This window comes from Apodemus sylvaticus, chromosome 14 (genome assembly GCF_947179515.1).
Source record: "Apodemus sylvaticus chromosome 14, mApoSyl1.1, whole genome shotgun sequence".
NCBI classification, from domain to species: Eukaryota; Metazoa; Chordata; class Mammalia; order Rodentia; family Muridae; genus Apodemus; species Apodemus sylvaticus.
Genome location: NC_067485.1, coordinates 19,877,474 through 19,900,318, shown reverse-complemented (window position 1 = coordinate 19,900,318; position 22,845 = coordinate 19,877,474). Strand labels below are relative to the sequence as shown.

At 46.4% G+C, this 22,845-nt stretch overlaps 2 protein-coding genes across 2 annotated transcripts in view; one reads left to right on the top strand and one right to left on the bottom strand.

Annotated features, from left to right (window-relative positions):
- Positions 1–3,058: 3,058 nt before the first annotated feature.
- Tpmt (thiopurine S-methyltransferase) lies at positions 3,059–21,101 on the bottom strand. The gene is made up of 9 exons (XM_052157293.1): positions 20,984–21,101; positions 18,532–18,712; positions 17,163–17,255; positions 12,687–12,819; positions 10,160–10,212; positions 7,529–7,603; positions 5,299–5,384; positions 4,829–4,873; positions 3,059–3,363 (listed from the first exon to the last, which is right to left on the bottom strand). The coding sequence occupies exons 2-9, from the start codon at positions 18,654–18,656 to the stop codon at positions 3,251–3,253; spliced, it is 723 nt and encodes a 240-aa protein (XP_052013253.1). The 5' UTR covers positions 18,657–18,712; positions 20,984–21,101; the 3' UTR covers positions 3,059–3,250.
- A 306-nt stretch (positions 21,102–21,407) lies between these two features.
- Kdm1b (lysine demethylase 1B) overlaps positions 21,408–22,845 on the top strand; it is a 41,380-nt gene continuing 39,942 nt past the window's right edge. The window contains exon 1 of the mRNA XM_052156941.1: positions 21,408–21,530. The gene's annotated coding sequence lies outside the window, so the exon portion shown is untranslated. The remainder of the gene's footprint in view (positions 21,531–22,845) is intronic.

Sequence of the window (22,845 nt, the reverse complement as noted above, 5' to 3'; positions counted from 1 at the left end):
GTCTTCAGACACATCAGAAGAGGGCATCCCGTCTTATTACAAACACCATGTGGATGCTGGAAATTGAACTCAGGATCTCTGGAAGAGCAGTCAGTGCTCTTAACCACTGAGCCATTCAGCCCAAGAGAGCTCTCTTGAACAAATGTTTTCCAGGCCACCTTTTGTGGTCCTAACCATAAATTCTTTCCAGAGCCGATCTCCTGCCAGTGAGTGGGGCTTTGGCTATATTCCCCAGGTGTTCTTTCCCCATTCAAGCACACAGATGACTAGGACACTCTTTCCTTGTTTCCGCCTATGTGCAGCTGTCACATCTGTGTTTGTGTGTCCAAGCATGCAGAGTGGGGAGGTTAAGAAATCACCGTGTAGAGCACAGAGGCTGAGCCAGTCTAGTATTTAAACTACAAAATTATATAAAAGGCACTTTTGGAAAATCCCAAGAATAATTCAACCCCTGACACTTGATGTGTATGTAGTGTGTTTCCGATCTCAAGGCTGTTAAAGTCAGAACTCCCCCAGTGAGGACATAATTTACCCAAAAGATTGACTGTATAAGGCTAACTCATTTGGATCCTTTCACACTCTCTGGGTTTGAGTTAAGAAAATGAACTCCAGCCACTGCATGAAGAGAGGAATCTATCATACAGCATGAGACTTTGTCCCTTAGGCTGGGCAACAGGGCCTTGGGAAGGGAAAAAGCGGTGGGTGGGGCAGAATGCTGGTGGCCCCTCTGCTGTTCTTGTCAGCTCTGTGGTAGGCCATGGCGACCAGAGAGATCCTGCCTGCACCCATTAGTCTTGCCCTCTGAGCAGGTAACTTGTCTTTCCAGCTCTTCGCTAATAAATAAATAAATAAATAAATAAATAAATAAATAATCTGTAAAGAGAACTGGATTGGCCCAGCTCAGCGATCCAACTGGTTGGAAAGGTGAAGTCAGTCAGCTACTCATCACTTCTAGAAGTCCACTCTGAGACCGAGACAGGTTTCAGAGAAGCAAGTCTGGTCAGGATATTTGAATAGGTCCATGGCAGAAGGTATCTAAGGGCAGCACCCTAATTGCAGCTGCTGGAGAGGATGTGAGGTCAACACAGCATTAGAGAAGTTTATACAAAGTTTAGCATTTTTTTAAAAAAAAATTATATATAGTGGAAACGTAAGGGTTCTTTGGAAAGTCTGTTGTATCACATGGTGTTTTGCTGGGACAAACACGTGAAGGAGTGTTTTCCTGACGTGGACACAGGTGAAAGGCTAAGGCAGACTCATGAAGGAAGGTTTCACTGAAGCAGACACAGGAGAAAGCAGCCGTGAAAGGACGCGTGATGAAGGATTCCTCACTAACAACACCTATGTATTGATCCACCTTACACTGCATTCCTGAGCTCCATAGAGAGAAATGCACCCCAAAAACTTAGCATACTGAAGGTTTTTGCTGCTTCCTTGGACTCTGGGCTGATCTGCAGAGTGATGTCAGATGAGGCAGATGGTGCGTTGAGGCGAGACCTGTGGAGGACACGTGCTGTTTGGAAGGAATATAAAAGGACTCCACAGACAGGGAGGCTGAGCTTGGTTTGCTTATAGAGCGGAGCTTGTTGGTCTCACATCTTTGCTGATCTTCCCTTTCTTGAGAGAGGCACAGCCAAGAACTTCTCTTGGTCTCTCCTGATTCTTGCTGAGGCTGAGGCCTGGCTGTCTCTGCTAGGTAGTGCGACTGCTGCTAATTCCACCACCTTATGAATGCTGGGAACCAAATCTACATGTTCTGGAAGAGTAGCAAGTACTCTTAACCTAAGCCTCTCTCCAGCTCCAAGTTTAATGTTTAAAAGATTCTAGGGAGACTATAATACTCAGCTTTCATCAAAAAGATTTTTTTGAGACAGGGTTTCTCTGTGCAGTCTTGGCTGTCCTGGAACTCATTCTGTAGACCAGGCTGGCCTTGAATTCAGAAATCTGCCTGTCTCTGCCTCCCAAGTGCTGGGATTAAAGGCATGCACCACCGCTGCCTGGCTTAGTATGTAATTTCATTTTTAAAAAGTCATGAGCAAAGATATGAATGATGCATGAGAAAAAAATAAAATTTTATATTTTTAACTGTGATGGTTTGTATATATTCAGCACAGGGAGTGGCACTACTAGAAGGTGTGGCCCTGTTGGAGTAGGAGTGGCCTTGTTGATATAGGCATGTCACTGTGTGTGTGGGCTTTAAGACCCTCATCCTAGCCGCCTGGGAGTTAGTATTCTGCTAGCAGCCTTCAGATGAAGATGTAGAATTCTCAGCTCCTCCTGCACCATGCCTGTCTGCATGCTGGCATGCCATGGATGTCTTGATGATAATGGACTGAACCTCTGAACCTGTAAGCCAACCCCAATTAAATGTTGTCCTTTATAAGAGAGTTGCCTTGGTCATGGTGTCTGTTCACAGCAGTAAGACCCTAACTAAGACAGAAGTTGGTGCCAGGGACTGGAGTATTGCTGTGATAGACCTGACCATGCTTTTGTTTGGAAGAGTGTGGATTTGGGACTTTGGATTTGGAGAGCAATGGAATTCTTTAATGGGATGTGTGACAAAGACATGGAGAAGCAGCCAGCGAATGGATCGCCCAGCAGTTTACTCAGGAAGAAGACAGTCCCCGGGTCCTCTCTCCTCCTCTCAGCTACTTTTGAGACGTTTTCAGAAATCAGAGGAAATGAGTAAGCACATAAATATCAGGAAAAAAAATAACGGGGTTCAAGGAGCGCAATATTAGGATGTGTTTCTGCAGCTTGTTCCAGATAGAACCAGAGCCCAGGAGACCTTCAGTCCTGTGAGAGAAAACCAGCAGCTGTTCACTATATGCCAGGTCCCTGTGGTCCGCTGCATGGTGGCTACTTGTCTTAAAAATGAGATAGCGGAGGGAAGAGACCCCGTCTCCATCTGCCGACGCACCGCCTCCCTGTATATCACTCACATCTTCAGCTTGTGCATTCCCCAAAATGCCCAGTATCCCCGTGAGAGAAGCTAAGACCAGCTACAGAGCTTGGTGATGTCTTGTGTGGGAACAGAAACTCATTAACAGAAAAGACATTAACCCTCAACATAATTTTTAATTGTTCAAAAACTCATACAGGGATTAATTGGTGTTTTTTGTTTGTTTGTTTGGTTGGTTGGTTTTTCCAGACAGGGTCTCTCTGTGTATCCCTGGCTGTCTTGGAACTCACTCATAGACCAGGCTAGCCTGCTGAGGTAAATGGTGTGCTCCAACACAGGGCTGCTTTTCTACTTCTCTGTAAGGAGATACAACTTTTCAAAAATGTAGTCAATCCCCCAGGTTTTATGTCTTTCTTCAAAAGCATCGACCTCTTCAAGGCAGTGCATGACACAATTTGTACCTGAAGTAAAGAAGATAACAGGTTAAAATACTGTGAAAGACACCAGGGCTGTTTCTAGAAACGCTCCTGACGATTTTGTGCCTACATCCTTCTCTCTTTTGTGTTGCGTCTGTGTGCACGTGAATGTGTGGATGTGAGTTTGGAAGCCAGGGGCTGATGCTTGATGTCTTCTGTCCCACTCTCTGTTTGATCGAGTGAGACAGGAACCTCTGGCTGGTCCCAGAGCTCTGGCATCTCCCTGTGCTAAGGATGCTAAGATCACAGTAGAGCAAGCAGCTCTGGCTTTGATGTGGGTGCCGGGGATACAAGCGTGGGTCTTCACGCACAGCTTCCCCACTTCCTATCTTCCCACGCCTTCCAGCTTGGGTTTTTAAGACAAGAGTCTCACGTAAACTAAGCTGGCCTTGATTCACTATGTAAATAGGATGACCTTGACCTTCTGGTCCTCCAACACCAGCCTCCCTAGTGCTAGGGCTACAGGCCGTGTGGCCAAAGGCACACCAGGGAGACTAGTCCCTTTCTAGGGTAAAACAGTCTCCCATAAAAGGCTGCCTACTCATTACATTTTATACACTTCAGCTGCACGTGCCGCTAATAGTTCTCTAGCAACTCAACAGTTAACTGTTATCTTTCTTTCTTTTTTTTTATTATTTTTATTTAATTCTGTTTTTTTAAACAGGCCTTTCTCTTTGGTCCAGACTCAGCTGGCCTTGAATTTTCTTTCCTCCTGACTCAGCTGCCTGAGTGCTGGGATTACAGGTGTGCCCACGCTGCTTGATTTGCTGCTTTATTTATTTAAAGAGAACATAAGTGGGGCCAGAGATGGTTCAGCAGCTGATGCACTCCCTGCTGTCACACAAGATCCAAGTTTACTCACAACTGCCTGCAACTCCAGAGCCTGGGACTCTGATGTCTCTGGCCTCTATAGACATGTGTGCATACCCATACAGACACATATACACATAAACATGGTTAAAACAATTAAGACAAATCTTTACATACAAACATGAGGAGTATAACGTCTACCTTATGGTAAGGGTACCTGCTGCCTGCCTGACAACCTGACCCAATGCACAGAATTGAGGGAGAGAACTGGCTTCCTGCAGGTTGTCCTGTGACCTGCACATGTCACACTCATACTCACATATACATATATGCACACACACATATACACACATATTCATACACACATACATATACATACATACATACATATTCATACACACATACATATACATACATGCACACATACATGTACACACATGTACATACATACATACACACATACATATATACATGCACACACATATACATACGCACATGCACATATACACATATACATACACATACATATACATACACTCTTGCATATAAATATACATATGCACATATACTCACATACATACGTACACACACATAGGCACATATGTACGGACACGTGTAATAAAAAAGAACATTAACTTACCAAATAACCTTTTAAGTTCAGCATCTGGAACATAAAATGGTGGGCCTAGGAAAAAAGTGTGATAGAGAATAATTTTCTTTTCCAACACTAATTCCCAGATTACTTTTCCTACAAACCACAGTTCCCCATGCCTCTTCCTTGCTTGTCTGAATTCCCACGGGGATGTATTTGAGTGTATCAGCATTTACTCCATGCAGCCCCACCACTGGGGACAGTGGACAGCACAGTCAGGCAGTGCCCATAGCAGGGCAGCCATGTTTCTCTCTCTTAATCTAGGGCTTGTGAGCTCTCGCTTTACGTTAGGATCATCCTTTTCTTCCTTCTACAGTTTGAACAATAACTGAACAAAACACAGAAGGAGTGTAAGAGAACAATTGCTTCCTGTGAAGTATGTCAGGGAAAAATGATTCTTACATGTTCATAGAATTGAACCAGAGACATTAGGCAAACAAGAAGAAAACAAGTGTTACCTGCGTGCTTTGTTGGATCATAGGAAAGGACGGCCACGAGGTACTGAAACTCTTTTCTCAGTAGGGACAGTATTATGTCTGCATAGCTAGACAGAGCACACACACCGAAAAAGAATGTTTCATTTCTCTATAGAGACCAGGCTGGGGGGCGGGGGGGGGGGGACAAGAGGTGATTAAAGAAGCCAGCATTTACGGCCAATCAACTCTACATAGAAGTCGTCAATAATATAGAAACCTGTGTGGTGATTTGAATGAGTGTGGCCCCCAGGGGCTCGTTCACTTAACAGTGGTCCCATGTTGGTGGAGTTATATGGGAGGTGTGGCCTCGTTGTAGGAGGTATGTCACTGGGGTGGGCTTTGAGGTTTCAAAAGCCCATGCCAGGCCCAGCTAGGTCCAGTCTGGCTCCCTCTCTGCCTCCTGCCTGCAGATTAGGATGCAGGCTGCCAGCTACTGCTCCAGTGCCACGCCTTCCTGCCTGCTGCCATGCCCTGCCATGGTGGTCACACACGAACCCTCTGAAACGGCAAACGTTCTTTTATAAAGTCACCTTGGTCATGGTGTCTCTTTGTAGCAATAGAACAGTAACTAAGACCTGGTTCTTATTGCCCCTTGTCCAGGTTGGCAGGTCAGCCTGGGCTACATAATGAATTTGAGGAGAGCCTTGGTTACATCTTAAGACCAAAAATAATTTAAAAAAAAAAAAAAAAAAAGGAAGGAAGGAAGAAAGAAGTACTCTTTTGAACAGAACCTTTCACTTTTTAACTTTCTGACGACCCCTACCCTCAATGTAGTCTCACTCTATAGCCCAGGCTGGCCAGTAGCCCCAGAGCTCCCAGGGACAAAACCATCAACCAGAGAGTACACATGGAGTTACCCATGGCTCCAGATCATAGGCAGCAGAGGATGGCCTTGTTAGACACTAAAGGGAGGAGAGGCCCTTGGTCCTGGAAAGGCTCGATGCCGCAGTGTAGAGGGAATACCACCAGGACAGGGGAGTGGGAGAGGGTTGATTGGGAACCAGGGAGGGGAGATGGCTTATGGGATTTTTTGGGGGGGTACCAGGAAAGGGGACAACATTTGAAATGTAAATAAAGAATATATCTGATAAAAAAGGAAGCTGGATGCAAAGGTTCAGGACTCAGGTGATGGTTCAGGAGCAAGTTCTGCTCGGCAAAGCCCAGAGGATGAAGGAGGGTGGGTGGGACACAGGTGGGAAAATGAGTGGGAGGGGAGAGGAGAGAGAGTGATTATCGCTGAAGGAAAGACAAGACAGATATTTCTGGTGTGCAATCTTCTAATTTTCGAAGACTGGGTTTGGCAAGAAGCTTTACTTATGAAGCAAATATTTTTTTAAAAAATAAAAACAAAAAATGGTGTCACTGAGATGGACCCTGAACATTGGCCATGTGTGAAGGGCCTGCCTCTGTATAATGAGTAATTCAGTCTCCAACCTGCCAAATTCAAGGAGACACACATGTGGTATTACTTGCACAGGAAGGGGGGATTGCATTTCTTCCACAGGCTTTCCTAATTTTACTTTCTAGTCAGCTAGTTATAGTTCTGATCACCCAAAGTATCAACAAATGCTCTTGTAATTATAGCCAGCAGTTAATATTTCTCACAGATTTCTTTGCTCCTACCAGTCTGTCTATCATCTTTCTATCTACCTACCTGCCTACCTACATATCATCCATCCATCCATCCATCCATCCATCCATCCACCCATCCATCCATCCATCCATCCATCATGGAACCCAGGTTTGCCTCAAACTCCCAGTCCTTCTGTCTCAGCCTCCCCAGTGCTAGGATCACCGATGTGCAGCAACTCTTAGAGGTCATTTAACCTGAAGCTCTGAGCAAACTTAGCAGGTACTGTCAGGTACTAGCTGCCTAACTTGGGACATGTCTCTTTGACTTTAAATTTCTCATGTGCAAACTGGAATCATAGACAGCATCTATGTCACAGGGGCATCATGCTAATTATATGAGTTAACACAAAAAATATTTCTAACAGTGCTCTGTACAGGACATGAGTCCAACCGGTGTTAGTAGTTGTTGGGTGCTGAAATAGTCTCAGGTTGCAGAGGAGTGAACTGAGACCTAGAGAACCAACAGTACTCTGGTCAAAGCTTGCAAAGTGACTGAGTCACTGGCTTCATACACAGTTTAGCTTTCCTCAGACTCAGCTCAACACAAGGGAAAGCAAGTCAGCTGAAGAAACCAACTTACCGATTACGATCGCCCGGATTGACAGCCACTAATGCTCCTCTATCCCAAATCCGGTCAAACTTGCCAATGTTTGCTCTGCTCAGAAGAGAGAGGAAAGGTTGTTACATTTTATCTGAAAGAGGTCAAATCTCCAACATGATGTCTGGGGTCCCCCAAGGGGCATGTTGGGACATCACCCATCGCCAAGGTGTCCGTATCTCATAGCAGCTTTTCTTTATAGACGTTAGAGGGATGTACTGACCCACTTGTGGGACTGTCCACCGCCTAACTTCCACAGCACTCTGTTTCCCTTTGACTTGAAGGAGGAGGGAGGAACAGAGGGCAGTGACTGACAGCTCTGCTCCCCGCCCCTGCCTCAGGCATCATCAGGCTCGGTCAGGTACCGTTCTGCCTCCTGCACCTTGTCATTGGCTTTGCTACAGGCCCAGGAGTCAGCTGGAAAACACAGTCTTCCTCTCCCCACCTTCATCCTATCTGCTCTGCACCACAATAATGATTTTGAAAGTCTGTGACCTATCCCCACAAAGCAAAAAGACGAGGCTTTGGTAAGAGCAGACGCAGGACAATTCTTGAAGCTGCAGAAGTACACAGTAGTGAACAGATCTACACCCCTCTTATCACTGCCCAGCAAGGCCCACCTTCATTACTACTATTTGTTATCATCCTCATCCTCATCACCATCTGTGATGAGAATTTCTTTAAAATATAGAAATATATATTTTCATTTTAATCCCAGATGTGGGGCTACTTCACATTTTCCACAGCAGCTGACAATGATTTGCCTCATGCTCTAGCAGTGTGGTTTTACCAGCTGCAGATAGTTTCTGCGAGTATATGATGTTTGGAATTCTGGGAATATGTCAGAGGATATATAAATGGCTAGGGCCCCGAGACAGTGGGTTGTTGGTTCTTGGTAGGTTGTGGTTGATTGCTATTTGTCAAGAAGTCATGCACAAAAGAGATGAGGAGAAGAAATTAAATATTCTGACTTTGAAGATTAAACTTTCCCCAAGGAACTTGATGCTCCTAATTAGCAGAAAATTGTCGAAGGATAAAGTCGCTCCCTTTCCCCTCTATCCTTTATTTCCTACCTAGTTTTAGGAGGTTGAAAGGGTAGAGGAGGAGGGATGGAGAAGGGTAAAAGGAAAACAAACCCACAAAGCAGTCAAAAATCCAGCTACAATTACTACTACTACTACTACTATTACTATTATGTGTGTATAGTGTGTGTGTGTGTGTGTGTGTGTATGCGCGCGCACGCGCATAAGCACATGCATACTAAGATGCACATGTGGAGGTTGGAGAACAGTTTTCAGGAGGTAGTTTTTTTCCTTCCACTGTGGGTTTTGAGGACTGAACATCAGTCATCAGGCTTGCATGACCTTACCCATGCAAGCACCTTATCTTCTGAGGCATCTTGCTAGACCAAGGCCCACTTTCTCTTTGAAATAGCCCTGGCTGGCCTGGAACTTTATACCTAGACCAGCACTCACAGAGCTCTGCCGGTTTTAAGTGCTGCATTAAAGGCAGGCGCCATCACTCCCTTTTAAATGAACAAACGGATGGTTCAGTGGATAGCGCTAAGCACTAAGCCCAAGGCCATGAGTGTAGACATAATGCTAATGTGCACTGTGTATAGATTATCCTTCTATTATTCAAACGCTGACTTCTCTGCCCCCATGTCTGGCTGCAGACTGGACGTGCACCACAATGCTTATTCTAAGACTCTCCTGCTGGAATGCTGTGCAAACACTGCTCCCCGTTGATTCTCTGATTTGTCAATAAAAGCCGAGGAGCTGAGCAGAGGCGAGAAGAGCTGGACTCCGATTCTAGTGAGGGGAGGAACAGAGAGAAGATTCATCGTGAAGAAAGCATCCAGGAGCCGCCATGGGAACACACCTGGAGCCCAGGGAGCCGGATTTAAAATGCAGGTATCTCAGGGGTTTTGGCTGGGAGGTAGCCAGAGTAGAGGATTAGAATAGGTTAATTAATGCTCAGATGTTGTGCTATAAAGTTTGATTAAATAAACTGTATAGTCTCTGTCTCCTTTATTTGGAAGCTAGGCGGAATAAAGAAAAAAACTGTCACTTTTAAAATTGCCCTAACACATGAGTTCAGAGAGCCAGAACCCATGTAACTCCAGCACTTCAATAGCGGGCTGGGAGGCGGAGACAGGAGAATCCCCAGAAGTCTGAAGCCCAGTTTGAGTACAAAACGGCCATGAAACTCTCTGTCTCCAACAGGGTGGAAGGCAAGAACTGGCATCCAAGGTTGTCCTCTGACCGCCACTCATGTGCCACAGCATACACACACTCAAACATACACTCATCCTCTCACGCATGCTCAGTCACATACACTCACATGCACAACGGTGCAGACAGAGCACCAGCCACACACACACACACACACACACACACACACACACGCTAACATCGACGGACACATGGTTCACTCTTACATACTCTACTCACTGACATTTACACAACGTACCCATTTACTCTCTCACACACACGTACTCACACACAATGGTGCAAAGTCACACTCACATTTACACAAACACTCACAGATACTCATTCACACCCACCCACACACTCACATGATGGTGCAGATAGATGGAGCCCTCAGTCCTACCTGGGAAGATCAAAAATGCTGCAGCAGTATAAGGAAATGTTCCCTGAAGAACTCTGTAATGAAACAATGCGGAACAGGTTTGTTTTTTTTTTACACTTAATTAGGAAATCTTTAAATGATCAAGGAAAGGAAACAGGACTCAGACAAAGCCAAGGAGATAAAGGGAGCACACATTAAACACAATAAACTTTATTAGGCTTTTACTTGACGTTATGTTTTCTTTTAAAACCTGGATTGGGGCCAGCCCGATCACTCAGAGGGTAAGGTGCTTGTAGCCAAGCCAGGCAAGCTGGGTTTAATCCCTGGGCCTACATGGCAGAAGGAGCGAACAGACTTCTACCAGCTGTCCTCTAACCTCCACATGTGCACCACAATACATGCGCACAGATATACATTCTACCATCTATAAATCTATTTCTAATATCAATGGAGCTATTCTCTCATCTATGTACCAATCTATCATCTATATGCTTAGCTCCAATCCTATCATTTATCTTTAATATCTATCTATCTATCTTATCTTATCTTTTGTTTTGAGACAAATCTCACTATGTAGCCTAGACTAGCCTGAAAATCATGATCCTCCTGCCTCTACCCGGCAGTGCTGAGCTGCTGCCCTCTGTATGCTAAAGGTCTAGCTCACCACAGTACATGACATGCAGAGAGCACAGTGTGTGAGGTGTAGGTCACCTGTGGTAGACAGCGCAGTGTGTGAGGTGGAGGTCACCTGTGGTAGAGTGCAGTGTGTGAGGTGGAGGTCACCTGTGGTAGAGTGCAGTGTGTGAGGTGGAGGTCACCTGTGGTAGAGTGCAGTGTGTGAGGTGGAGGTCACCTGTGGTAGAGTGCAGTGTGTGAGGTGGAGGTCACCTGTGGTAGAGAGCAGTGTGTGAGGTGTAGGTCACCTGTGGTAGAGCACAGTGTGTGAGGTGTAGGTCACCTGTGGTAGAGAGCAGTGTGTGAGGTGTAGGTCACCTGTGGTAGAGAGTGCAGTGTGTGAGGTGGAGGTCACCTGTGGTAGAGTGCAGTGTGTGAGGTGTAGGCCACCTGTGGTAGAGTGCAGTGTGTGAGGTGGAGGTCATCTGTGGTAGAGTGCAGTGTGTGAGGTGGAGGTCACCTGTGGTAGAGCACAGTGTGTGAGGTGTAGGTCACCTGTGGTAGAGAGCAGTGTGTGAGGTGTAGGTCACCTGTGGTAGAGAGCAGTGTGTGAGGTGTAGGTCATCTGTGGTAGAGAGTGCAGTGTGTGAAGTGTAGGTCACCTGTGGTAGAGAGCAGTGTGTGAGGTTTAGGTCACCTGTGGTAGAGAGCAGTGTGTGAGGTGTAGGTCACCTGTGGTAGAGAGTGCAGTGTGTGAAGTGTAGGTCACCTGTGGTAGAGAGCAGTGTGTGAGGTGTAGGTCACCTGTGGTAGAGCACAATGTGTGAGGTGTAGGTCACCTGTGGTAGAGAGCAGTGTGTGAGGTTAGGTCACCTGTGGTAGAGCACAGTGTGTGAGATGTAGGTCACCTGTGGTAGAGTGCAGTGTGCAAGGTGTAGGTCACCTGTGGTAGAGTGCAGTGTGTAAGGTGGAGGTCACCTGTGGTAGAACACAGTGTATGAGGTGTAGGTCACCTGTGGTAGAGTGCAGTGTGTGAGGTGTAGGTCACCTATGGTAGACAGTGCAGTGTGTGAGGTATAGGTCATCTGTGGTAGAGCACAGTGTGTGAGGTGTAGGTCACCTGTGGTAGAGCACAGTGTATGAGGTGTAGGTCACCTGTGGTAGAGTGCAGTGTGTGAGGTGTAGGTCACCTGTGGTAGAGAGCACAGTGTGTGAGGTGTAGGTCACCTATGGTAGAGAGCACAGTGTGTGAGGTGTAGGTCACCTGTGGTAGAGTGCAGTGTGTGAGGTGTAGGTCACCTGTGGTAGACAGCGCAGTGTGTGAGGTGTAGGTCACCTGTGGTAGAGAGCAGTGTGTGAGGTGTAGGTCACCTGTGGTAGAGCGCAGTGTGTGAGGTGTAGGTCACCTGTGGTAAAGAGCAGTGTGTGAGGTGGAGGTCACCTGTGGTAGAGAGCAGTGTGTGAGGTGTAGGTCACCTGTGGTAGAGCGCAGTGTGTGAGGTGGAGGTCACCTGTGGTAGAGCGCAGTGTGTGAGGTGGAGGTCACCTGTGGTAGAGCGCAGTGTGTGAGGTGTAGGTCACCTGTGGTAGAGAGCAGTGTGTGAGGTGTAGGTCACCTGTAGTAGAGCGCAGTGTGTGAGGTGTAGGTCACCTGTGGTAGAGAGCAGTGTGTGAGGTGTAGGTCACCTGTGGTAGAGAGCAGTGTGTGAGGTGTAGGTCACCTGTGGTAGAGCGCAGTGTGTGAGGTGTAGGTCACCTGTGGTAGAGAGTGCAGTGTGTGAGGTGGAGGTCACCTGTGGTAGAGAGCAGTGTGTGAGGTGTGAGTGCCCATCTGACACCCTTTAACATCCTCATCTACTCACAGTACAAAAAAATAAATAAATAAATCAGTTTTTGGCGAGGCATGGCAATAGTTACCACAATCAATGCAAACCTTAAATACTTTGGCACCAGCAATTTTGGTGAGCGGCTCTTCTGTGTATGAAAGTTTCTGTTCTGCAAAAAATTCCCGAATCGCAATTTCACTGATTTCTACACCAACTACAGTGTGGCCCCGGTCTGCGAACCTGCAGAAAACCATATTTACAACAAAATAAAAACCACGATAAACAGACATGTTCTCCCTGGCTGGAAATAAAACTCAGTATCAGAGTCCCTGCCCTGCCTAAGGCCCCGTGTTGAAAATTTATCAACATGGAAGAAAGAGGAAATAACAAAAGAAAAGAAATACATTTGTTTACCTTAATTTTAAGGGATCTATATTTTTGCAGGCATTCATATAAATGTGTTTGATTTGAGGGAATGATTTTCAATCCCTCCAAATAGACCCTGGCTGTTGATTAATTTTCTGTAATGATGGCTATAGCTGTCACTGTCCTTGACAGGACAGAGCCACCTGCCATGCTGGCTACTAAGCATGTGGGTGTGGCCAGTCCCATAGAGATAATTTAAAATTTTTATTTGGCTTAAATTTAAATAGCCAAGTCGGGCATGATGTCACCATCAGCTGCAGCCCTGAGGAGGCTGAAGACCTTGCTCTTGAAGCCATGCCAGACTGTAGGGTGAGACTGTTTCAAAACTGAAAAGAAATACAGTTAAATGAATTTTTAAACACTGCCACATGTGGTTGTTTGTTGCCCCACTTGAAAGCTCAAGTGTGTGCTTTTTGGCAGTAGTCTTAACAATTTCCACTTATTAACAATAAACACAATTGGAAAAAATGAATCTTATTACCATATGCAAATAGCTAGCATTTTACTAACAAGCACTGTAGCTATATAGAGTTCAAAAGGAAACAGTAGCAGGTGCATAGATACTGCGACACAGAAGTGAGTCTGTATAACATCACACAAAGTAGTCAGTGATATAAGATAGAATATGGTTGAGACTGGGCTTGGGCTGCCCAGACTCTGTCTCAAAGACCCACAAAAGGGACCAGGGAAGTGTCACAGTGGGTGAGAGCAGGAGCTGCCCCTGTATCAGGTAGCTCCCAATGGCCTGTAGCCACAGAGGATCAGACGCCCTGCACTCATGTGACACCCTGGCCAACATGTACTTACAATAAATCTTTAAAAAACATATCAAGGCCAAAATCTGGGAACGAGGCAAGGGCTTAACGAGTAAAGAGCTCCCTGCACAAACATGAGGACCTGAGTTCAAATCCCAACACCCACAGAGAAAGCTTGGCATGGCAGCCATGTCTATAAGGCCAGTGCTGAGAAGGAGAGAGAGACAAGAGGACCCTGGCATGTCAGGAGACTCCAGGTTCAGTGGCTATCTTCTCTTAAAAAATAAGGGGGAGATCAATAGAGGAAGATGCTTTGTGTAGATTTTCAGATCATACATGTGCATCTGCACATACAAGTGCACAAACACATGTATAACACACACACACACACACACACACACACACACGCACGGCTTCAGAAGGTGGGTGTTGGAGAATGTTCTGTTGGAATTGCTGTGGGGTACTGGGATGAGGAAAACCGAACTGGAAGTTTCTAACACTATGTGTGGACGGGCAAGGCTGGGGTACGCTAGGGTAGCGAGAGCACGCATGCGCATTTAGTCTGTCGCTCTGCAGCTTAACTCATCTCGACACTTTGCTTTTTACCTGACGTCAGCGTCTTCTTCAGATGAAATTCCAGGTGAGCAAAGGTGAGCATCACGTGCTGTCCCTCCCATCTACTACCTGGGATGGAGACAGACTGCGCCCGTTATCTATCTACGCAAGAGCGCATGCTCCCACCGTGGGCAGAATGTGGGCTACTTATTGTTCTAAAAGGAAACACACTAATAACTGGTCTCTCAGACTGCCCGGGGGATTTGCGCTCTAGCATATAGAGACTTTTTCTTTCATTCTCCACACATGTCGTTGGAGTTACAAAAGATAGGCAAAGATGTTATCCAAGTTGACTGAATGTATTTGTATTGCCAAGGAAACCCTAAAATAACTTTCCTATTTCATTTTAATGCTTTCTGACCTCTTCTCCTGGGTTGTTTGTGTGCTCAGATCCAATTCCTGTATATACATAGAGATCAGTTACATAAGTAAAAATTGCTCTAATATGACAACGTATATGCAATTATAGTAGAGTCTGGATTTTTATTTCAGTTATTATTATTACTTTGCAGCTTAGAGGAATAAATCCTGAGCCTGTGGATATTAGGCAAGTATTCTCCAACTGAATTACATCCCCAAATCCTTGACTTTTTTTATAGAAATGGATTGAGACCCCCCCCCAAAATTCAATAGCCACACCCAGCTATCAAGCTATATGGTTTCATTAATGCTGCCTAAATTTCTGCTCCAGCCAAAGTTACCATTTCTGTTTATAGAGTTGTTTTCTCGTAGATAGTTTGCAAAGTCACTCTTCTGGTTTGGTGAGAGCCTATTAAAACAAATATCTAATAAGAGATATAGTTCTGGGCTGGTGAGATGGCTCAGCAGGTTAAGAACACTGACTGTTCTTCCAAAGGTCCTGAGTTCAAAGCCCAGCAACCACATGGTGGCTCACAGCCCATCCTTAATGAGATCCTATGCCCTCTTCTGGAGTGTCTGAAGACAACTACAATGTACTTACATATAATAAATAAATAAATAAATAAATAAATAAATAAATAAATAAATAAATAAGAGATAGTTTTGTTGTTGTTTTGAGACAGGGTTTCTCTATATAACTGCCCTGGCTATGCCCTGGTAGAGATCTGTCTGTCTCTACCATCCTAGTGCTGGAAGTAAAGGCATGCTAACATACCTGACTAGAGATATAATTCTTAATTTCATGGCACTCTCTACCACAGGTGACCTACACCTCACACACTGCACTCAACTGATTACAAAGTGAATCCTGGAATTCATTTTGTAAACCAGGCTGGCCTTGAACTCACAGAGATCTGTCTGTCTCTACCCCCCTAGTGCTGGAATTAAAGGCATGCTAACATACCCGGCTAGAGATATAATTCTTAATTTCATGGCCACACTTGAACTTCAGGTTATAATAGCCATTTAAAAATGTCGTTTGCTTATTTAGAAATATTTTTATGTCTATGTCTCTGTGTATGCTGTGAGTGTTGCGTCCTCGGAGGGCGGAAGAGGGTGTTAGAGGTGTTTGTGAGTCATCTGATACGGGTGCTGGGAACTGACTGTGGGTCCTCAGAAAGAGCAGCAAGTGTTCTTAACGACAGAGCCAGTCTGTTTAGTCCACAACAGCCGTTTAATGCGTGCTCTTAACTACAAGTTGAGACAGTGTGAGTTACAGAACTTTGACTCTATTAGAGAATAAAATCCAAATGCATGTGTGCCTTGTGGGTAGATCACTGTATTTACATAGGGGGACAGAACATTTCAAAGTAAGTCTACTCTGCATTCACTAACATTTTCTATCAGTCTTTTGTTCCTTCTTCTTAGTGAATATTACGTTATTAGCATTTCACTTTTAAAGTAACCATCTTGGAGGACCTGTGTGTGGCTGGGCATTTTCGTTCGCAGCAGCATTTTGTGTAAAAAATAATCTCTAGGGTCGTGACTCAGGGTAACCTCATAGGAACGGTGCCTTGTCAATTAGAGCAAGTGCTGTTTGTAGAGGACAGCTCCTAAGAACCAGCCTCCTTACCACTTTTATAACAGTGGTTCACAATAACAAAATCTACCCTTGGCGGGAGGGAGAGCTGAGCTGAACTCTGGACTATAAACACTGTCCTGAGAAAAGCATTCTCTACAGCTTGTGGTTTCTGTTGCCTTCCGTTTCAAACAGCCATAGTGACTGTAACTTCTCAGCCACTTATCAACATTTAGATCACATACGAAGATCCAGGAGACAGGAAAAAAGAGGGGATGTTCCCCTTTTGGTCCCAAACTAATTCACCTCCTAATTGCCAAGATCACAGGTGTGTACACCACCCGCCCATTAAGAAATGCTGGGGACTGAGCCCAGGGCCACGTGCATGCTAGGCAAGGGCTCTAAACTCTGCTAAATGCTCAGCCCCTCTGCCCTCCCCCACCCCAAAAAAGGTTTGTTTTGTTTTTTTTTCTTTTCCTTTTTTGGCCTTTGAAACAAAATATAGAAAGACAAAGTAATTCCTGATTCAGTTTATATTCTTGTTGTTTAGAAATAGTATCTCTAGTTTTATAACTATCGCTGAGTCTCCTAAAAATAAGAATGGGCTTTTGTTGTTCTTCGAACGTTAGGATACCTGGCTTTTTTGAGACAGGCTCTCCCGAGTCCAGCAGCCCTGGAATGTACACGTAGCCAAGGCTGGGCTTGAACTCCTGATTCTCTTGCATCTCCCAAGCACTTCTATTATGGTATATCCTCATAATAGATCTTTTTTAACCTACACATACCCTATTAAATATTCACCCCAAGAATCCCTCTGCAAAGACTAGTTGACGATCACTTGTGCATACCATTTCATCTCAATGGCTTTTCCACAGAGGGGGAAAAACACTCTCAGTCCATCCTGGCCTTTAAGAAATGTCTCCAAATGCTTCCTTAAGAGCCTGGGGGGAGAAAACAAAGTCACATGATGCTTGCTCTAAGTAGCCCAGACTCAGAACTTCTCCTGCATCATCTCACTATCCCCAACAACATAACAATGTTATTACAACCTCCAGGTTACACTCAAAGAAACAGGCTAGCTAAGTTACCTGCTTCATTACACAGCTACTTAGTATTACATATGACTAACAACCTGAGTTCTCATGACTGGAAAATAAAAACTGCTTATGTTTCTTTGAGAGATATATTTGGAAAAATCTGTATTTATATTTATATTCTTATGTTTGTTGTTATGTGAAAATGATGTTAAGAAGGGGGAGTCTCTAAATTTATATATATTCACTATATCAGAGAATATTCTTCAATAAGCTTAACTCTTTAATTTTAATTAATTTATGTTGTGTGTGTATGTGTGTGTACATATATCATACACATGTATGATGTACCCATGTCATAGCACATGTCTGGAGGTCAGAGGATAACTTCCAAGAGTCAGTTCTCACTTTCTTGTGGGGTTTAGGGACAGAACCCAGGCTGTTGTGGGCTGGTGGTAAGTGCCTTCATCTGCTGAGGCAGCTACAGAACATAAGGAGACATCACCTTAAATGTTGTTCCGGCATCTGCTGCATGTATAAGCACCCATGACCGATGTGAAGAAAGTGCGGGTAAGTTTTGTTTTGTTTTGGGTTTTTTTGGGTTTTTCAAGACAGGGTTTCTCTGTGTAGTCCTGGCTGTCCCGGAACTCACTCTGTAGACCAGGCTGGACTCAACTCAGAAATCCACCTGCCTCTGCCTCCCAAGTGCTGGGATTAAAGGCGTGTGCCACCACAGCCCAGCCACGGGTAAGTTTTAAGAAGATGCATTTCATATACATCTGTAAGTCAGATTATTATACACTGAGAGAAACAGCACTCCGGTAATGAAGGCATGATGGGCTATTGATGCTTTCTAATCAACAAATGATATCAGAAGATGACAGCGTGTATCTGAAAATAAATCCAATAATGGATTTGTATATTTTATTTCAAAGTCAAGTTTCTGTTTTCTTCTTTATTTTCTTTCTCCCTCCCCCCCTTCAACTTCTGATGCTTTTGTGTCCATCCCTCAAACGCTAGCTAATATGACATGCATATGCCACTGTGCCCAGTTTTGTTCAGTGCTGCAGATCAGACCTAGAGCTTCCTTCACGCTAAGTTCTGTCTACCAACCGAGGCACACACCCACCAGGCCGTTTCTGATAAAAGCATTTCTCTGCCAGAGACCAAACAAACGTCTTACTGGTGCCCTTGCTCCTGGTGGAATGAGATGTGGCGGGTCACCCACTTGTCTTGCCAGTCTTCCAGGGTCAATACTCGGTTCTTTTGTACCTCAGCACCGGGATGCTCTTTCATATCAAGTGACATGGTACCGCCTATGGGTTGTAGACAATTGTTGTCTCCGAGGTTAATGTCTCCAGTGCCTATGTGGAAAGATACCTGCAGTGATCTCGTCCAGGGACATTGTGATTCTATTGGTGAACTATACAAAACCCTCTACCTTGGGCAATGGCTTTAAAAACATAGGTCAACATCAAAGACAAGAGTGGTATCACATGCCATGGGAGATGGAGGCAAGAGGGTTATTGCAAATTCCAGGCCAACGTGGTCTATATAGTAGATTCTATAGGCCAGTCAAGGCTAGGTAGCAGGACTCTGTCTCAAAAACAAACAAGATAGGCATGGCAGCATGCCTTTAATCCCAGCAGTAGGAGGGTAGAGGCAAGAGGCTCTCTGTGCATTCAAAGCCAGCCTAGTCTAGTAGTGAGTTTCAGGCCTCTCAGGGCTACAGTAAGACCTCCTATCAACAAAACAAAACAAAACAACAACAAACCAAAACCCACGAAACAACAACAAACGGAAAATTTCATGTAAGTGAGTCTAGTACTAAGAACACCGCATTGTTATACATCAGGAACGCTGCCTTCAGAGAATAACCTGTACACTGCCCAACCTTGCAGCTTGCAAGGGTAACAAGGAGTAAAAACCCTGTTGTAAGAAGTTGACACAAGGAGCCTGTGATTTAGCCTTTTCTGAACCAGAAATCTAATAGCTAATCCCCTGGTTTTACTCCTGCTCCTGTTCCTGGGAGTAGTTCTCTTAAGATGGAAGGGTCTGGCACCTGGCAACAGTCACTCACCGGTTAGCCCCATTGATCAGGACCCAATGACAGCCATTGATCATGACCTCATGACACCCACTGATCATGACCCCATGACCAGAATTCGGGGTGCTAAACTCCTGAACCCCTTTACTAGCAGTCCTTTGTTTTCTGTTTCTTCACCCATCCGTCCTTCCTTTATTAATGGCTGATGCATTTTAAAAAGTCCTGAAATTTGGTAGGGCTTCAGGAGGGAGAAGAAAATAGACAAATCAATTCAATATATTATCACTACAACATAAGTTTATATTTTCAAATAACTCCCCCCTGGCTTTGGAAGGACACTAAAGATTGAACCTCTGGGCTCACACATCCCAGACATCACCACACCTCTGAGCTGTACCCCTGCCCCCATTCGCACGAGGACATGTACAGGAAGGGACCTGAGGGGTGGGAACTTCATGCAACCGCAATTGCTGCTTGAATGTGCAAGTACACCCCCGCCCTTCCAATATTAGGGACAATATAATACTATGTTCTGAGGGCTGGAGAGATGGTTCATTCGTTAAGAGTACTTGCTGTTCTTTCAAAGAACACAGTGCAATTCCCAGAAACCACAAGGTGTCTCGTGGCTGTCTATAACCCCAGTTGCAAACGATCAAATACAGGTAAGACATTTGTTCACATCAAGTAAAATAATTTTTTTAAAAAAATCTAAAAAAAAATTCCACAATTCCAACCTACCCTTTAAATCACTGGTGATCATATATGACTAGCAGAGTCCAGAATTCTGAGAGGTTGGAGGGTACTGGGATTATACACAGACAAGCAAGAGAATTGCTCTTCTCCCATCTCCACTTTCTATCAGAAACCAAGATGCCAAAAGGTGCCCTCAGAAAGAAGTGCTCTTCTGAACACAGAAGAAAGATCTTTACCCTGCTTAGCTCTGTCTCACCTAAGCTGGGGAAGAGAGTGTCATAAACATAATCACTTAGCTGCTGTAACAGCGCCTCAGTGTGGTGCCCACTGTTCATTTCTAGAGAAATTGTAAACACAATAAAAGTGTAAAGTCCAAGAATGAGAAAAGACAGATACAATAACTCCCACTAATAAACGTTCATTTCCAATATAGCTCACCTAAAAAACATCTTTTTCAGCTTAGGATTTTTTTATTTTAAATTTTTAACAGAGGGTCTATCTAGAACTCACTATATAGTACAGGCTAACCTCAAATTTGCTGTGATCCTCCTGCTTCAGTTTCCTCAAGCACAACAATGCTTGGCTTCTGCTTTAGTTTTATTTTTGAATTTCGTTAAACTGAACAGTAACTCCCCTGAAGTCCACAAATCTCCAGGATGGCTCAGTATTTTACATTTGTACATGTGTTATCTGAAACACACCACTAAACCAAGGGGCGACTTAATACATTGGACTCAAAGCATTTCTAGTCTTTTGCTGCGGTCACCGGAACCCCTTTTCGGGACTCAAGTAGCTGGGTCATCCGTGCTTTTCGGGCGTCCCATTCTGAAAAACACTATAACGGGCTCACACAGTCTTAGCAAATCACCACCTTTACCACCGGCTGGGAACTTACCTTAGCTGTGCCCAGCTGCCTGCCTCAGATCCTAGCCGGCCTTTGAGAGCCAGGAGCTGTGCAAGGACGCACAGGCTCCGCCCCAGAGGCTAAGACCCCGCCCAATGTAGGCAGGTCCCGCCCCCGGAAAAGATTATCCAGGCTCCAGTCCTATAGGCCCTGCCCGGGGCGTGAGAACCCTGCCTAGAACACGCAGACTCCTCCCAGCGTGCAGACCACGCCCAGGACGCGCAGGCCCCTCCCAGGATTTTGTGACCCCGCCCGGGCCGCTCAGGCCCCACCTTCAAACCTAAGCCCCGCCCCATAGCAAGGGCTCCGCCCAAAACCCATTAGCCCCGCCCTTCGCAGCTGCCGAGTTTGCGCGGTGGCGGAAATAATCGGGGCGGGGCGAGCGCCGGGACCCTCCCGCTCCCTTGGCCTGGGGGCTCCTCCCACTCCGGGTCACGGCGAGATAGGGGCGGAAGCGGCGGCAGCGGCCGAGCTGCTGCAGCTGGCGGTGCGGATCCGGCCGTCGGTGCAGCGCTCGCCGCCTGGCCAGCGCTCTGAGGTAGGGACTCGCGGCTCCGCAGGAGCGTCTGGGGGTGGCGGCGGTGGCGGCGGGTTTCGGATGACAGCTCCGCACAAAGCGGTCGGCTGTGTGTGGAGCCCGGTCAGGAGGCGCGCGCGTTCCCCGGGGCTCCCCCGCGTCCGGCGTCTGGAAGGGGTGGCGCGGGGGACCCTGTGCGAGCTGGGGCTTCCCGCGCTAGTCTGCGGGGCCGCGGGCTTTCGCACTCGTCGCCCTCTTCGAACCCTGTAGGGAGCTGCTTGCGCCTCGGCCGGGCGGAGGTGAGTTGGGGCGGCGGCTGCACCTGGCACTCTGGCGCCGGCACCAGCTCCGGACCGGGTGGAGAGGATCCCAGTCTGGATTTCCACCCTGGGCTCTGGGAACCCCGCAGCCTGGAGGAGAGGCCTCACTCTGGGAACCCACCCTGCGCCCTAGGAACCCATCTACATGGAGGCAGGACCCCTTTCTCTGCTCCCACCCGGAGCTGTAGGAACCCCTTAGCGTAGAGGAGTTACCCCACTGTGGGAATCTCTTAGCCCAAAGGAGGGACCCCGCTCTAGGCTCCCATCCGGGCTGTGGGAACCACCCCCTGCCAGCCGTGAAGAGAGACCCTAGGCTGCGCTCCCACTTGCGGACTTGGGGAACCCCGTAGCCGAAAAGAGGGACCCTAGACTGTGCTCCCACCAGGGACGTGGGAACCCCGCAGCCAGGAGGAGGGACTCCAGACTGCCCTCCCCATTCAGGGTGGTGGGGGATCCCCGCAGCTTGGTAGGAGGGGCCCAGGCTTCCCTTTCCACTCTGTGTGGTGGGGAGAAACCCCACGCTGGGCTTCTATATGGGGCAGTGAGGAGCCCCGCGGCCAGGAGGAGGAATCCCAGGTTGCAATCCCCACCTGGGGCAGCGAGGCGTGGTCATGTTCGCTGGTGTAGCGGATACCCTGGGCATCTGCGGCGAGGGCCGCTGGTGAGGGCTCCCGGGAAGCCTCCCTTGGGATTGCACACCACCCGGTCTGGGTCCATATGGCTGATAGTCCGTGCAGCTGGCATGTGAGAAAAGAAGACAGAAGCAGGCCCAGCTGCAGAAAGTTGGGGTTGAGTGATCTGGAACCCAGCCACAGAGGCCCAAGTTCTTGAGCAAGCAACAGACCACGACAGGTGTGGGGAATCCCTTACCACAGGCACAGCTCAAAGCATTGCTTAGCCTTCAGCCTCCCAACTCAAAGCAATCCTTCTGCCCCAGACTTTCTGCTGCAAATACAAAGCCACCACATCTGCTTTGAATGCTTACAAAATATATTGTGAAATCCTTTCTGAGGTTT